Source organism: Planococcus citri, chromosome 5 (genome assembly GCF_950023065.1).
Source record: "Planococcus citri chromosome 5, ihPlaCitr1.1, whole genome shotgun sequence".
Classification (NCBI taxonomy): domain Eukaryota; kingdom Metazoa; phylum Arthropoda; class Insecta; order Hemiptera; family Pseudococcidae; genus Planococcus; species Planococcus citri.
The window spans coordinates 31623409-31640925 of record NC_088681.1 but is presented as its reverse complement, the minus strand read 5'-3'; the positions used below and the strand labels follow the sequence as shown (position 1 = coordinate 31640925).

Sequence of the window (17517 nt, the reverse complement as noted above, 5' to 3'; positions counted from 1 at the left end):
GTTCCGTTCCTTTTACTCTTATCAATATTCAATTTTTCGTAACAAGCCTTTTGTTCTTACTTCATAGCATATTCAAAGTGGTAAGCATATTTTCCTCGAAATGGAGCGAATTTTAGAGAAAAACGAGCACAAAAAGTGAACGTAAAACGTAGGTACGTTTTCTTTTCCACGATCGACTCAAGAATACAAAATACGTTTCACCCAATTCCTATATGTACTTACATTTTACGTACATATTTTCCCCTCAAATTGTACTTCAAAAAAATGACAATTTTCATATACCTATATGTACACGTTGTGACAATACCTACACCGAAAACACGTAGATCTCAAAAAAAGAAACATCTACATACGTACAACGTCTACGTATATTTTCAATTCGCGATAATCCGTTTCGTCGTGCGTTCCCTTCCCCTCACCCAGTTCACTGTCGCAACACCTACAACATTTATCAAAAAATTCGTATAAACAAATTTGACAACCTGTTTACGTCTTCCATATCATTTTTTTGCACGCTTTGCCGCTGCCATGCCATGCTATGCTATGCTATGCTATGCCACACACAAAAAAGCGTGTATTCCCACACGTAAGTCATCCGGCCTCTCTTTACCTTCATCTTGTGCGGGCCAATCACTTCAAATTTATAAACTGGAGTACTCCCAAAAATAATACATAGGTAACATGAACAATTGAACATCTACCATACAAGTACGTATTTTTCCGAAATACATAATTAATTATGTACTTCATAATACCTAATGTGGCATTCCGCTAGCAAAGGGCTCATAATATGCGAACAGTTTATTTTCAAAAGTATTTCGGTCGATGGTCGTATTTCGTGTCATCGTTCGCTCTCTCACTCTTCACCCACAGCCAGAAGAGAAGTCGTATTCTCAACCCTTGCTAGCATCATAAACACGGTTGCCAAACTCGATTCCGTATTAACAAGGCTATTATGTACGTATTACACGCGATTATGTAGGATAATATTATTACACGCATTTGTACATGTATGCACAATGCTACATATTGTACGAATACTGTAATACATAGTACTCGTGCGATAGTATCGTTTGTAAGAGTGTAGTACGGAGACGACATACATTACATGAGCTACTACGTACACATACACGTCGTGTAATAATTACATCTCATTCTCATACCACGAGTCGACCGACACGTTAACGCCTCATAGTAGTCGTAATTGAACCCTAGTAAATCGACACGACCGGGGTCTTCATTTTTAAAGGTCGCTATTTCGAGTTCCACAAAAATCAGCCCAGAACTGCAGCATCTACCCATAATTTTACACAGCAGAAAAGTTCACAGACTCAAATGGACTTGAAATTTGAACTCAGCGTTTCTAAAAACCCAACAATAAACCACAAGTCGCACGAATTTTTCAAATTTAGGATCTCCTTGTGATGTGGGACTTGGAGAGAGGAGGAAGCTCGTATCGAGAAATTAAGTTGAAATTTGAAAAAAAAAAGCGCCATCGAAAACATAACAAACGATATGTCACACGATTTTCAATTTTTCTGATTTGTTTTTTTTAAAACAACTTTGCACACTCAGTACAATTTTTTTAATTTTTTTCCACTTGAAAAACATTTGAAACTGATGCAGTAATTAATTTTTTTGATGTAGGACAAAAATCCCCAAAATTCTCTTTAAAAGTGAACCCCCCGAAATTACTCGAATTCGATTCTTATGAAAAACGACACGATTCAAAAAACTACTTTTTCTCGTCCCATCTTACCTAGTTTCGATTTGATACACTTCGTGATGAATTAATCACATCATGATACATTATTGTGCTAAAATTGACCGTCATTTCCAATAAACTTCGAGTCATAAATGGATTCTACGACACGTTTCCTAAAATGGACTGTACAAATAGCAGTCCTCATTATTTTTCGAAAAAAAAGACTCGAACGATAAATCGTGTGATTTTTCAAAAAATGTTCCTAATGAGTTATTGTCCCTTATACGATTGACCTAATTTTCTACATTACGTATTTGTATCAGCCAAAGATGCAGAGGGGGACTCTCAGACTCATTGTATTAATACATATTATATTATTTTACACTCACATCAATATCCAAACATCAAGTTCCTACAACGTGAATGATTTTCATCCCAGCCGATATTTCGAGTCTCGCAAAAAATGCAATCGTTCGAAATGAAAACCAATCGATACGTTTGAAATAAAGATGAAACTAGGTCAAGAATTGGGAATGCAACGGTCACGTAAAATGAAAAAGTGCACAGAAGGCTGAAACTCGAGTGAGGATAGGTTCAGCAACACGATGGAAAGATGAAGAAGAGGAGGAGGTATTCCAAGGCATGTGTCCAGAAAACATTTCTAATTACGGTTCTCAGAGCCACCCCTCTTTCTTTGATGAATTTCGTACCATTGATGACTGAAAATTTTACATATTATATCTTACTGATTCTGGAGAACAAAAATTTTTTATAGCCTTGCTCGAGTCTTGAGCTAAGGGTGATAGGAGGGAGAGAGGGCGAATGACCTCACAAACGTCGAGAAAAGCTTTTACAAAAAAAGTCGTACTATTTAGAATTTCATTTTTCAGAATTCAAATTTTCAAAAATTGGCAGGATTTTTGAAATATGTAGTCCATGTCGATTGATTTTTCAGCTTCCAGATCCTTTTTCAGCTATATTAGGAATTTAGCAAGACACTCGCGAATATTTCACAGCGCATCCCCTATATTTGGCTCGCGTGACACATTTTCTCAGTTACATCTATACCTGAGTACAGTAGATGGAGGGCTGTTTGAATCATTTATCATTGAAAGTGGGCGACCGATGTAATTACAGGTATTGGTAGCAACGACGATCCAATCGACCGAAAAGAAACCTTCGCAAATAGTCGTTTATTAAATTAATGTGCGCTGTATGTGTGTTTTTTTTTCTTTCCTGACAAGATTACGTGTACACATCGAGTATCGTACCTACATACGTACAGGTAAGCTACCTATTCATTTCACCCTTCCTTCCCTATCACTCAAAATTAATCACGAGATTATCAAGTTTTATCGCGAAGATGCAGTCGAAGGTTTTCGAAGGTTTTTTCCCCCTCGTCGTTCTATTTGACTCGTCAATACAGCCGAAATAGTGAAGGTAGTGATTGATACATGTGAGATGGTCGGAATGGAACCTATAGTTTGGTGTGTGGGTAGACTAGACACAAGCCAGATGAATTTGCTCCACATTATGATTGATGCTTGATTTACGACAATGAATAACCTAACCTCGAAGTCTCGTGGTCGTTGCTTTATCAAAAATCTATACCGAAAATTTATAGTCCAACGGAAGAGAAAAATTACCGGTGATTTTATTTTTGTAAATTAGCTTTCACGCAGTATTGATCGATACGAGAGTGAATTGCCATGCGACGGCGCGTATTTTAAAGATGTACACCGCCTTCCCACCATCTTTCTTCGTCCGTTCAACCGCGATATTAAGAATAAACATTTTCCGAGTGGGTACCTACTCGAAGAAGAGAAAACGAAGAAAATTTTTTATTCTTTTACGTATTTCGGGAATAAAAAAATACAAGAGTTGACGATGATACGACTATATCGTTCGACCTACAACGTTGAAAAATTCTTATTCAAGTATTTTTACGAATGTACTCCTACTCCTACATATGGTCGGATTGGCGAACAATTGACTCTATCGTTTTCAAGCTTTTGTACGAGGATGACGACAATTCCTTATCATTCATTAAATCATTATATGAAGGGTTCCTTTCCAAGTCGGCCTAAGTCCATTTTTTTCGTTTCGAGAAAAACACAAATAAGTGTTTTTCTCGCCCTTCCGCTTCAATAATAAATGATGTGATTATATGGTTGTGAAGCTTGATCTTTCTGCTTTAAAGTACCGTATTGGTATTTTTTTAATTTTGCGTATTTTCAGCTCCAGAGCGCGTCAAACAGTCAGAAAAAGTGGACTTAGGCCTATTTGGAATTATCTGATGTTAAAAATTTCGAAAAAGAGCTGAAAAACGCGTTTTTTCAAAAAAAAATTCACGAATCATTAATTTAATACATTTCTGAAACAATTTCATTCGATGCACCTTCAAATTTCGTCTCTCGAAAATCGTTGAAAAACTTGAAAAAAAAACCGGCACAACCGCACTTGTATACAAATACTCGTAAAAAATGGATTTAGGCCACTTTGGAATAATCAGCTGTTTTTTCGAGCCGGCAAAACAGCGCTCCTGAGCGAAAAAAGTAACGCCAGGTGTTGGGACAAGGTGATAAAGGTGTTAACCGACCTGTACCAGCAGATGGCGCTGCTAACTCAAAAATGATAAAAATGGACTTAGGCCGACTTGGAAAGGAACCCTTCATATATTGGAATGCTACAGCTGCGAGAAAACAAATGAAGATTTTTTGATTTTCGATCATAAAAAAATGAGCTAACTTTTTCGACTAGATTCGACTTTGTTAAGAGTGAAAGACGAAAGAAGAATAAGAAATAAGACTAGATTGTGAGTATTTTTCGCACTCGGAGGAGTAAAATGATCTCGAGATTTTTGAAAGAATGCAATATTCGATTCGAGAGATTATCCCTTTGCCTATGATGTCGATGATGGTGCTGTTGAAAAGAGAGAAGAAACTGCGAGGCACTAGTGAGGAAAATGATGATAACATGCGAAGCACCAGCAGTTTCGAAATGATATTCGCGAGGTTTTTCAAGCTCGAATATTTTATCACATTTCGAGTACCTACCTACTTTTTTTCGTTTCGGAAACGATACACGGTACGGTTGTGTCTTTTGGTTTAATAACGAACAGGTGTTGAAACATGTGGCGGTACATCGTTTAAAAATCGTCAAAATGAGAATATGGAAAACGTGTCGTTGCGAAAGTTCAGGCTTAGTATAACCATATGGGTAAATTACGAAAAATTTCGGCATTTTGTTCAAAAAGTTCAAAAAAATTGTTTAAAATTTTTAGGATTATTTGTGAGATGGGCATATGGGGGGGGGGGGGAGGACAAGAGGCCAATAGTGCCAAAAATTTGTGAAACACCCAAACCTTTAAAAAATTAACTCTCGAATAAAATTCGGAATCAATCACTATTCATTTTGGAATTTCTCTAAAAAAATTGTTATTTGAGAAAAATTTTAGATTTTTTTGTTCGACCTACAAAATTCATTTTACGATAAATGAAGTAGATTCAAGATGAAGCACATGATTTCTTTACAATATTTTCATAATTTTTCGTTACTCTGCAAAAGAGGAAATTGAAAAAATTGCAGAACAGTTTAAAATAATCACCTTCTTGACTACGCAGAGCAAAATAAAATGGAATTACCAAGCAGTTTCCTCTCTCTGCAAGAGTTGATAACAATTTTATTTGAAAAAGGATCAGATGAAATTACACACAGTTGAATCTGGATGTTTCCGGTTGTTTTTTGTATAAATCAGGTCAAATGGTATTAAATTACACGTGGGGTTTTTGTCACTTATCGCACTTAAATTGATAATCTGGTTTCCAGTAATTTGATAAAATCAAATACGATCATTTTTTGAATTCTGTTATTTCATGAATTTTTTTCCGCGAATTGTTGATAAACTGATAAGAAGTACTGGGTACTTCATTCCTTTGTCATCAAAAATTACAATTTTCCCTTAGTTACGAAGTATTTTTGTGAAGTGAAAGAGAAGGAATTTCGAAATTACTGGCATCAGAAAAGAGGACAAAAACAGAAATTTGGCAGGATTATCTGATACAATGTGTTTGAGTGCTCACTCAATCTTGAAAGCAAAATCCCCTTCGACCTGAAGAAAATCCTTCTCTCTTTTGGCATGTTTCAAGTTCAACTCGGCAAATTCTGGAGGTGCTTAGTAAAACCTCAAATTCACAATTTAAGACTTCGCAGGATCTTGGGTACAGAGCTCCACGAATTGTTTGAATCATAACAAGCACATAATTATTACTAGAAAAATACACCAGAACTCATCTCATATTAGAGCCATCGCACGTCATTCAAAATACATATTTCTACTCGTATAGCTCGCTCAATAATTTTCAGTCTCTCCTCCCCATTCATGGTCAAAACCATCATGATCTACCGATACATCACCCACTGCACACCAATTCACCGTGTACACCGATTTTACCCTGCTCCTTCCATCGCAAATGGAATAAAATAAAACGCTCTGCTCGAGTGTAAACCGACATTGCGCGAATCGACTATTTTTATAATATCTCCCCCGCCTCAATTTGCAAAGTAAAATCCAACCAAAGAGGTGCAAGCCGAGCAATTCGGCATTCCGATTCCGACTATAATAATATTCGCAGTGTACGTAAAAAACGACGATGTACGACGAGGGCTGCGCTGCTACAAAAACACACGAAAATCATTCCAACCTACTAATAAACTTCGTCGACCGTGCAATTACTACAATTTCGTAAACCAAACATCATTTGGCACATATTCGCTAATACGCCAACTCATTTCGAATCGTTTAATCTACAAATAATCGCGCCGCCGCGCAAAACATTACTACACAGTCTCCGGTGGAAAAAGTTTAACGGCCTTTTAGAATATTTATAAAACACGCTCGGGTATCTCTCCTTCGCCATCATCGATACATGTAGACGTTGTCGCCAACGCTGCCATTTAAAACAATACCATTGGTCAGCTACCCCTTGTGCTCACTTGTGTTTGAAAAAATTTCCATCCGTAGATCGATACAGGTAAATGGAAAATTCAATTTCAAGAACATTCTCATACGAGCCATCCAACCGTTTTATCAGAACACATTAGGTAGGCCTTCACCCTTCCCCCCACCCCATTCCATCACCACAAGTCATCGAAATGATGAGAAAATTCGTGAATAGCGCGCGAACAGGCGTCAAAATGCTATCGCAATTAACCAGGTTTCTGTACAAAAAAAAAAGAGGATAAATATCGCAATTAACGACGTTTACGTATTGTTCGTTATTTTAAAAAAACACATTAGAACAACGACGAAGGAATACCTACACACGAAGACAGAAGGCTCAAAAGGAATAATCATCGCGTACGTAAAAAAATAAACGAAAAAAAAAAGGTAAAAAAGCCATTAAATATCGAACTAACTGTTTGAAATAAGCGTGTTTCGTTCCATCGACGAGCTTTCCCTGCCCTTCCTTCTTTCCATCCAGTCTTTTTTGCAGCAGTTCACCTTCGAAACACGTTAATTTTTTCCACCATTGACTAAAACTACAGGTAAGTTTACACGTTTATCGTTCTATCCGGGTCGATTAATCTTAATCTTCACACAGAACATTTACTTCGTTTTTTTTTTAACCGGATGAGAAAAAAATCGCGTACGTAAGATGAAAGTACATAAAATCGAAAGGTGAAGGAAAATTGGGTTCAATTATTTTCAACACTCGAAACTATGAATTGGTTCCTCTAAAACAACCCCTCCTCCCCTCTTGCTAAAGATGACTTAAAATTGCAAAAAAATTTATCACTAGACAAATACTTGAATCAGACGTTCACTTTGAACTGATCTGAGCAAAACAAGAGGTGGAAGTTCTGGAAACTTCACAATCTCATCGGATGAATAAATAAATTGACAAATTAGATTCGGAATAGCACCATGGATTTGAAATTCAGATCATCTTATGCACATTGTTAATCGTCAAATAATTGAGCCAAAATCCCTCCAACAAATTCTCTGAAAATTAATCTCGTGATTTTTCAACCTTTCTTATGAACTCTTTGAAATTGTCTGCAGTGGACATTTTCAAACTTCTGCACTAACTGTCATCTACTTGTAGCATTTTTTCACCAATTTTTTGAATCGAGGTTTTCAATATTCTACCAGCCTACAGAAGGTCGATTTTAGTCACAAATTGAGCTTTGTACACAATTTTCGAATATGTGAAAGGAAGGGAAGAAAATCAGGAATCAACGAAGGTACGAGTAGCTACGATTTCACACAAATCAAACTATTTCTACCAAATTTCACAACCTTACTTTACCATGTTTCGCTACGTATTTCAAAATTTCCGCCAAACTTCGCGCGATTCCTTCAACGAGACTCTAACTAATAACTGAAAACGTATAAGTAACTGCGTCGCAAATACGGTAAATTAAATCAGTCTCGAGTCACGAGCGATATTTTCATCGATGACAAGCTTACTACATCATTGAACACATTCCGACGAGTAAATAACGCGTTACAGGTGAAAAAATTGACCCGTTAGCGACGACCACGTCAATTGCGCTAAACGTGTACTTCGCACTTCGCCTCCTTTCCTTCCTCTTCGTGTATTTCTATCAATATCTCGCGACGCGCCTTCCATCGACGTTATATAGCCTTCGATTGTCCAGAATTTTTAATAAAATACATCCATGATCCAATATGGCTTATCCGTACCGTACACCACTCAGTATCAGTATATACTCTCCGCCTGATAGAAAAATTTTGCATTGAAGCGTAGAAAGTACATCATACGTACAACTACGAGTACTACACCGTATATTATCATCATTCGACGCCGAGTTCATCCACGACCTTGAACTGACAAGGCTTCTTTTCGTTGAAATTTTTCTCCCTTTCATATATCTCCTCATCTTCATCTCTCTGTCGTACTCTACGTACACCGTACGTATGTACATCAACTTCTCATATTTATTACATTTTCGCCAATTCCACTCGACTGCGCACACGCAACGTATACAAATAGCTCTGCGCGAGATTATAAGGTCGAAATTCAATGTGAAATTAAAAGTACACACGCTGCAGCAGCGGGTAGCAATAGCACCAGCTGCATCGGCCGCAGCACCGGTTTCCACTCGTACAAAATCTTGGGATTTAAACTTACAGGACACCGGGGCCAATACTACATCTACTATGCCTACAACCGGCAACTTACGCAATATGCTACATACTAGATGAAGTGGATATGACACGAACTATGTATAAAATGTGGACGCAGAGCGAGAGGAGAAAGCAGTTCACACGTAGAAAGGTCAATTAACGCTAAATCCGAGTTGAAAATTCTACTTCCTCGTTTCCTCGCCTCTCCAAGGTATTTTCATCTCTCGATTTCGTATACCAACACAGAACAGAACAACCGCACGTACTCGCAGACACAGACAAATCGTCTGATAATCGTTCGGCCAACGTGCTATAAATCAATTAAATCTCCCGGGGAATGATGTATCTCCCCTCCTATCACCTGTAGTACCGTGCCACGATCATTTTCCAACCAACGCGAGAATCCAAATTACAACTGCAGCTGGGTAGTAAAATACGCCACAAACCGCACTCTCTTCTCTTGCTCAAATTTGGAGCAGAATTGCATACACATTTCGGCTCAATTTCTTGGCTACACGAGGAGGAAGAGGCCGACCAATAGGTCACGAATCGATAACGTCGCGCCGTTCGATATTACCTTTATTAAATTACTCACCTCGAAGTACCTACATGGATAAATTGCACGTAATGCGATACAATTACGATATAGTACTTTTGAGGTTTCGATTTCGAAAAAAAACCAACACCGCAAAATGAGAAAGAGAGATAGAGTCTTTGCTGACACCCTATAATAGTAATATTGTTTCGATATTACTTGGTTGCGTCAATCGACATAGTGTGTTAGTCCTTCTGTTCTCTGTCTCTTTCTCTCTTTCTCTTTATGTCTTCACGTGACCACAACAACAGAGACTCGAGAATCCAAACAGATGACAAAATCTAATAATACACGACGACGACACGACTGCTTCTCTCTCTCTTTAGGGCTCTTCGTCACACCACCATGCTACTTAATCCTATTAAACCTTTCGAAAACCGATGATTTTTTTATCCGAGATAAAAAAAAGTAACACAGAGAGACCCGCGTATTCGTTCGTCGTTTCAAGGTTATTCATCTTTACACGTAGAAGTTCAACAGGATAAGTCTCACCAAATGGCTCATAATGCAGCACGGAAATGCATTTGCATACTTAACTCACTAAAACGCTCATTCTTATCAACGAGCATAGTTTTCGTCTCTTTTTGGCGTAATTAAGATCAAATTCGAAATTAAAATTTCTAATTCAAAGGTTCGAAGAATAAATTGAAGCAAGATCACTGAGGAACCAAAAAAACAGAACTTTCGAGCTTTGAGCATCAATTTCTATTTTTTTTTTTTTTTTTAATGTTCGGTCTAAACAAATTATTTCAACTTGAAAGCTGAATTTCGATGGCTTCTGAAAAAGGGAAGGGGTTGGTCTTAAGTTGGTCATTCACTTCATGTTCAGTCTGGCTCTAAAAATTTTCAAAAACACAACTAATGACGAATTCTGAAACATGAGGTTCTGTGACCTCTCCATTCTGCCCAAATCGTCCAAAGTCGTTTTTTTTCCAAAATAAAAAAGTTGGCTGGGAAAATATGTTGCTGTCGCTTCCCCCACAGAATTCAAAAATGAAAAACCAAAAGCTGATGTGTTGACATTTAGGATTTGAAATGTTGAGAAATACGCATTTTTTCTAAGGAAATAGGTTAAATTGAAAGCTTGACTGCCTTACTGCCTATTAGTAAACTTAAACATCGGTTAGATGATTCAAAAAATGATAGAAACCCCTCAATTCGCTAAATTTGAGGTGAAATTGTGGCACCTTAATTCGTTATAAATATGAAGCAGTGAACTCTGAAATAATATAGGCGAAGTAAGCGTTTAAAAAAAGTTCAGTCTGATTTTCAAGGGTGGGGGAGGGGGAGCTACGAATTTCAGATTTTCTTTCAACCTGTTTAGATGGGAAAAATGATCCAGTATCAATTTTTTATCTTCAGCTGAAAAATTTAATTCAACCCACCCCTCCCCCAATTTATTATTCAATCTTCTTAAAAGTCTACTTCAAATAAACAAAATCTGCATTCCAATCACTTTTTCCAGTAAAAATCACAACTCTGTCACTTTTTTGAGAGGAAAATCCAACAGACACTAATCACAGGTTATTCTTGGTGGGTTGAATCATCAAAAAATATAACTCGAATTGAGCATTATTCGCATTTTTGGTCAGTGATTGTAAGCTCCCCCCCCCCCCTCCAAACTTCTCCAATAACAAAACGAATAGATGAGAAATATTTTTTTAAAAAAACCACCGAATGCCAAAAATCACTCATTTTTTCAGCAAACTAATTTGCAATAAAATAATTAAACTTTCTAGCGCTTCAAATTACCTGTTTCACCAACACCGCGAATAAATTTGACATTTTGAAAGAAAAAGTACAACTGACACATCACATCCTTCTTGCCTCGGGTCTTTTCTACTCGAATAATCAAAAAATCGCAGCACAATATCTCGAATTCGTCGTTAATTTAAACCTAATTGAAATTTCCTCATATCCTGTGAAAATTTAGAGCTTAATTTCGCGAATAAGTAAATCCCACGGATTGAGTTTATAATCCTCGAAAATCTCTGCGGAAAATTTCACGGATTATTCACCGTGATTCAACTATAGCCACAACAAAATTGAACAATGCTCTTTTCACCCCGAATATTGTCAAATTTTTCACAAATACAAGTAACAACGAATTTTAGCCGAATTCTTCAAATTTATTTTTTTAATATGTATTTCAAAAACAAAGCCTCTTAGAATATTGAATCACACTTCAACAACTGGGGCATTTCATGCTCTACGTGCAATGTTGCTTCATTTCATATCTTTCATAAGACTTTTTTGATGATCTTTAAAAATCGTTTTTTTACGATGGAAAAACTTTCAAAAATTTCAAATTTTCATTACAAACGATTCATTTTGAAACATCCAACTGATGTTCAAAATATCTCAAAATCAAAACTAAATAAATCAATTCATGCATCAGCTTTACAGAAAGGAAATTGCGTGTCTCAAATTTTGCTTCTCTTCATTTTTCTTGACAACGCTCTCAATGAAAGTTTTGAGATTGATCTCATTTTGTCACGATAAAAAAAAAATCGATTAAATTTTCGAAAAAATTCGGTGGTTCTATCAAAAAAATTGTAAAGCATGAAGTTTTATACCTATCAGACGTGTTTATTTATTTACGTATTCATTTCTAAAAAGGCTATGCTTTTGAGCGAAAATTAGTAAAAAGCTCAACTTAAGCGAACGATTTATTTTCATGAATTACTTAAGCATTAGTTGAACACTTCGGGATGAGATTTTTCAACGAATCCTCCAAATGCTCACAAAATTCACATCAAAAAGGCATCTATCGAGCAAACTTTCATCCACTCTGAGCAGTTTTTCTCCTCTCATAAAACGATCATAAATTTCGTTTCAAAAGCACCACAGTGGTCTTTCTAGAGTCTCATGTCAGCTCTCATATCTATTACTTGGTCATTGCGGCAACGACGACGCAACTTGGCTTATACGTGTACGTATATTTAAAAACACACACGTAAACGTACTCACACAAGTACACCGACTCGACGATTGCAACGCGAAATACCACCTTGTAAACATTGCGGATTAAAATAACGCGCCGTATCTAAAAATGAAACGACTCGTAAACGAAATGGGACAGATATACTATTAAATTTACATCTGGCGTATTTTCCAACGAACGAGGGCTCCTCGTTTTGATAATTTTTTATTATTTTTTTCTTCTTCTGCAACAAGCGTTAATCGAAACACGCCGAATTTAGTACACATGTTCGAAGGTACACCTGATACAACAGAACAATAAATACATAAAACAGATCGAAAATCGCAACAAAAAAGCGTTCTCTCTCAATTTTACAACTTATCTCATCGCTCTTTGTACCACGAAAAAACAACAACAACAACACCGAATTAAACAATCAAGTACTTCGTGAATATTCGAACATTCACTCGGAGAAAAAAATCTATTACGAGTAAATTACCACACGTGAAAAATAAACCAAAAACTATATTAACCTCGATTTCTGGCTCTTCCATCGCACCACTCGATCGATCGATCTATCGATCACCAACAACTCCTTCTGCAGGTAACTAGCAAAGCACACGCACACACGCGCGATTTCGCGAAAACCACACGCGCGTTTTTTGAAACTCGAGCACGAGCAAAAACCAAACCACAACCGACACGTAAAAAACGCTCAAAGCGACACCAAATTTCTATTTGAGCCGGCCAACGAACGATGTCGCGGTATCTTTTTCAAAAAAAAAAAAAAACTCGACTACTTCCAACAAGGCGGCGCAGAATAAGAGTGGAAAAAAAAGGCGAAAAGACAACGGTTCGCCGGAGATTCTTGACAATTTGCCAAACTCGTACGTTTCCCTAATTACCTTCGCAGAAAAACGGGACGATTCGTGTGTGTCACATCATTTGATTCTCGCACATCGACGAGCGACGCGGCGTGGCCCCTTTCTCCCCTTACCCCTCTGGGACACACAAGTCTGCTAAAATCACGCCAATTTTCGTTCTTCGCTAAGGACCGAAATCGCTCAGGAAAAAAAAGCAGAAACTACGAGGGAGGAAAATTAAGCTCCAGAATATGCGATGCGAGATCTCTCTCTGCTTTTTCTCGTTCGTGGTAAATTTTCACCGTTCCATCCTTTTCTTTCCTTTTTTTTTCTACGAAATTCGCTCTGTTTTTCGTTCATTCGTTCGAATATATACGAGACGAGAAAACGATGGTGATGGTGTTTATCTTTTTTACCAGTACTTGTTTGCTTTTTTACTCGGCACATAATTTGGGTTAAATCGCGCTCTCGAGGTTTTTTCCACCAACCGACGACACACGTTTCTCCATAAAAATCAAAACGTAGTGTGCCTTTTGCTGACGCTATCGTAATTTTTCTCGACGTCGTTAACCCTTTTTTTTCGTTCTTTTTTCGCCCCCTTATTCGTCTTCTGCTTTTCTATCCACTTACCCTTACATCCCTTCGTATTTCGTATATAAGTACATAGTACATACCTACGCTGGAAGAAAAATCGTTACACTATCGAAATTTATCACCATAGCGTCGTGTCGTCGTCGCGAACGAATCTCGCTCTCAAGACTCATTCCCACAAATTTCAAATTACCTACTCACTGGTCGGTATATAGTAGCTTGAATCGCATATACAATACAGCCAACGTTTCAGAGTAACCCTCCCACATCTGTTGAAAAATTCACACAAATTCGTTTCTTTTGCTGCATCTCGTCGACTCGGCCAAACAAACACATTAAAAATTACAAACACCGCAGCAGCGAGAGCGAAAAAAATCAAGCGAGAAAAGAAATCACAACGTTGACGACTTCGGCGACACTTCACTTCCTCGACTCGTCCACCTTGTTGTAGGCGACCGACGGCGATAAAAAGAAGCTTATTACTAAAATATATATCTACTGTCATCTTTCACGTACATGGGGAAAAGACCACGACGACGTTGAGTTTATTTTCATTACAAAAAAAAATTCAAGTGAAAAATACTCGTTTACCGCTACTTATTATTATTATTATTTTTTGTTTCATGTGAAATGTTTTGCATAGATTTTTTGGCCCTTACTTGCAGTCTAATCGAGTGTAACTGTGTATACAACCAAGTTGTATACAATAATACAGGGTGTCCCAAAGCTTGAAAACCAGACGTTTCAATTTAGATTCAAATATGTAAAATCTGAGACGTGTTGCCTAGGTCGAAATTTGAAGGAACACTACAAACAGGTACACAAGGTAAAATTATAACGTAACAGGCGGAAATTCGTATTATTTTTACAAAAATTTCAGACATGGAGATCGGTGAACAAATGCAACGAAAAAATCACCTCAATTTCAGCAATGAGACGTCTACAGGGTGGATCGTTTTTCAACATTTTTCGAAACCTCAATAAGACGATGTAAAAATTTCAAATTTTGCGGTCAACGTTTGACCCATAGCCCCTCTCCCTGGTTCGAGCTCAAAGTTTTCAAATTTGAAAATTTTCAATTGGTTTCAAATTTCAACAATTTTTTAAAATCATGAATTTCATTTCATCTCTAGGTGAGTAAGTATCGTGAATCAAACCAACGTACAGGGACGAACCGAAGTGGTTTTTTTTTGTAAAGGGGGGGGGGGCGAATCGCTGAAAATTCTAACTCACGTTACCAAAATTTTCAACTTCATCCACTTCGAAGTCATTACAATTTATCAACTTCCGAAGATAATATAAAAATGTTCACAATTTGATAACATAATCTCGTCGAGCTGCTGCTGTACGTTGGATTAATCAGCAGGCAACACTGTTTTCGTACGCGAAAATCTCCAAATTCCATTTGAATTAACGTCGACTCGTTTCGCGACCGAATGGAATGACTTGCCAAAAGTGGTCCATGATTCATTAACGAACGAATTAAATGCGAATTTGTGCTCTGTATTGTTACTAATGGGGCATTCCAGAGAAGATGGGTTGCATACTAATTTTCCAGGGCGTTACTTTGATCGACGGCGACGACGACGAAATTCACGAAAATTTGCTCCATTTAAATTCCTAAATTCAAATTGATTTGTATTTCAAAAAAAAAATCTATCTATGCCTGATACCTCAGTCAGCGTTTTAAAGTGATACACCGGACAATTAACGACTTTTTATACATATGTATTTCTAAATTTAAATAATGAATCAGCCCAGAAATGCAGAAAAAAAATTAACATTGAGACCAGTTTAACGACAAAAAAATCATCCGGTTTACTCATAACTACTTATAAACGTGGCGTTTCATTTCAAATTATCATATCAAACGAGCGGATTTTATCACGATGATGAAGAAAAAAAACGTTCACGAGAGGGGGAAAAACACTGTTATCGCTATTTTCGCCACTATTCCGAAAAAGCAGATACAAAAACATAGTTGAAAGGTCATTACGATAAAGTGGCAATAGTGGAAATTAATGTTGATTATTTCGTATCGATAAAAAATAATAATAAATTTGGGTATTTTTTTTTTTGAAAACAAATAAAATAATCGTAAATAAAGGTTTAGGCATTCATACATTACGATATTTTCATTTTTTCGTTATACTAATTCAATGAAAATTTATTCATTTCTGATAAAATCGAAATTGTTGCCCTGAGACTTATCAATTCAAACTTGAATACAAGATAAGCTGAAGAACTTAATTTCCATTAAACGCGAATTTCTCGTAACATTTTTTTTATAAAAGGAAAAAGTTGATGGGGATTCGATCATTAATTTTTCGTTGGAATTGAACATGTTTCAAGTTTGCATTTTTAGACATTTATGCAGATAAAAAAGTTCAAAACTTGATAAATTTAGTTTTGAAAAAAATTGGGCAACATTGTAACTTTGAAAGTATTTTACCACTGTTTTTTTTATCAGCGACTCATACTCTTAATATTATTTACTTCGGTGAAATTCAATTCCCAATCATGACCAGAGATGCATTTCATTTTTCAATAAATTCTCTCCCCCCCCCCAGGATTTTCAAAAACATCAGAATTTCGTGAGCTGATAACGAATGATGCCTTAGTTGCTCAATATTCCAGTAATCTGAAATTTGTGATTTGACGATCTCAAAAATCATGAAGATTCGGGATTTCGTAAAGTTCAAAATTTATCAGGATCAATTGGAATTACTATACGTATACAACCCAATTTACCTCATAACACAACAAAGCATAGAGTAGGTTCAAGCAATATGCCAGTTGATCATGACGTCATTAAGTTGTTCAGTTGGTCTTATCAGTTCTAAGAACCAATCAAAGCAACCCGCCAGAATTTTAAGACGTCATTGTTGACTCGACTTCACCTGGTGATAGACTTAGCACGCAATCAAAACGTACGATGGAAAAAATCTACTTAACACTATTTCAAAGTTGAACTTCGGCGTTCTCTTTCAAACTCAAACTAGTAAAATATAAAAAAGAAACGTAGTTTCAGATGAATAATACTACAAGTTTGAATAAATATATGGAAAAATCACCCACAGATCGAATTGGATTCCAAGCTGAAGGATTCCAAAAGTTGAATGGATTTCCTCCCCTGGAAATTTTAGACCATAAAAATAACTGCATTCAAAAAAAAAAATTTTCCAGACATTTATCAAAAATTTTTCCAAAAAATGATTTGAAAAATATTGTTTACAAATTTATGCAGTTGAGTTTGAATTTCAAACGAAGAAAATTTTTAAGCCATACTAATACAAGTTCTTGCTAAAAAAATTGGTAAATTTTTAGTTTTTGTCCCAGAGACAATTCAGACAATTTTATTGTTTTGATTGTTTGCTTCGACTACCATATAAATTGAGTCAAACTTCAAACTGAAGTAACTTACATCCAGGAGGACCAATCTAGTGAAGTCGAATCAAGTCTTAAGGGATTTGTAATGAACTTTGAACATCACGTTAGAGCTGAATTCGTCAACTTTTACAAGAGCTTTCATGTTACCTAACTTCGAGTCGGAACAAAAAATTCAAAGTGCATTGAACTTTTTCCGTTATTTTTTTCCTTTCGCAGGAAACAAAAAAAATCTTCTCAAAAGCGAGGAAAAGGTGCGGAAATTTCCCTAGACCAAGGTAATCACCGCATTTCGAATTT

At 36.6% G+C, this 17517-nt stretch overlaps 1 protein-coding gene across 7 annotated transcripts in view; it reads right to left on the bottom strand.

Moving 5' to 3' along the window:
* The window catches only part of LOC135849518 (calmodulin-alpha), a 97532-nt gene that overhangs the window by 45858 nt on the left and 34157 nt on the right, over positions 1-17517 (bottom strand). The window contains exon 1 of one of the 7 annotated variants that reach the window (XM_065369999.1): positions 12910-13138. The exons of 5 other annotated variants lie outside the window; for them this stretch is intronic. In XM_065369999.1, the coding sequence (XP_065226071.1) occupies positions 12910-12930 (21 nt within the window). In that variant the 5' untranslated portion in view covers positions 12931-13138. Of the gene's footprint in view, positions 1-8016; positions 8188-12909; positions 13139-17517 lie in introns of those variants that run through there. One more of the 7 variants, XM_065370003.1, reaches the window with a different exon arrangement.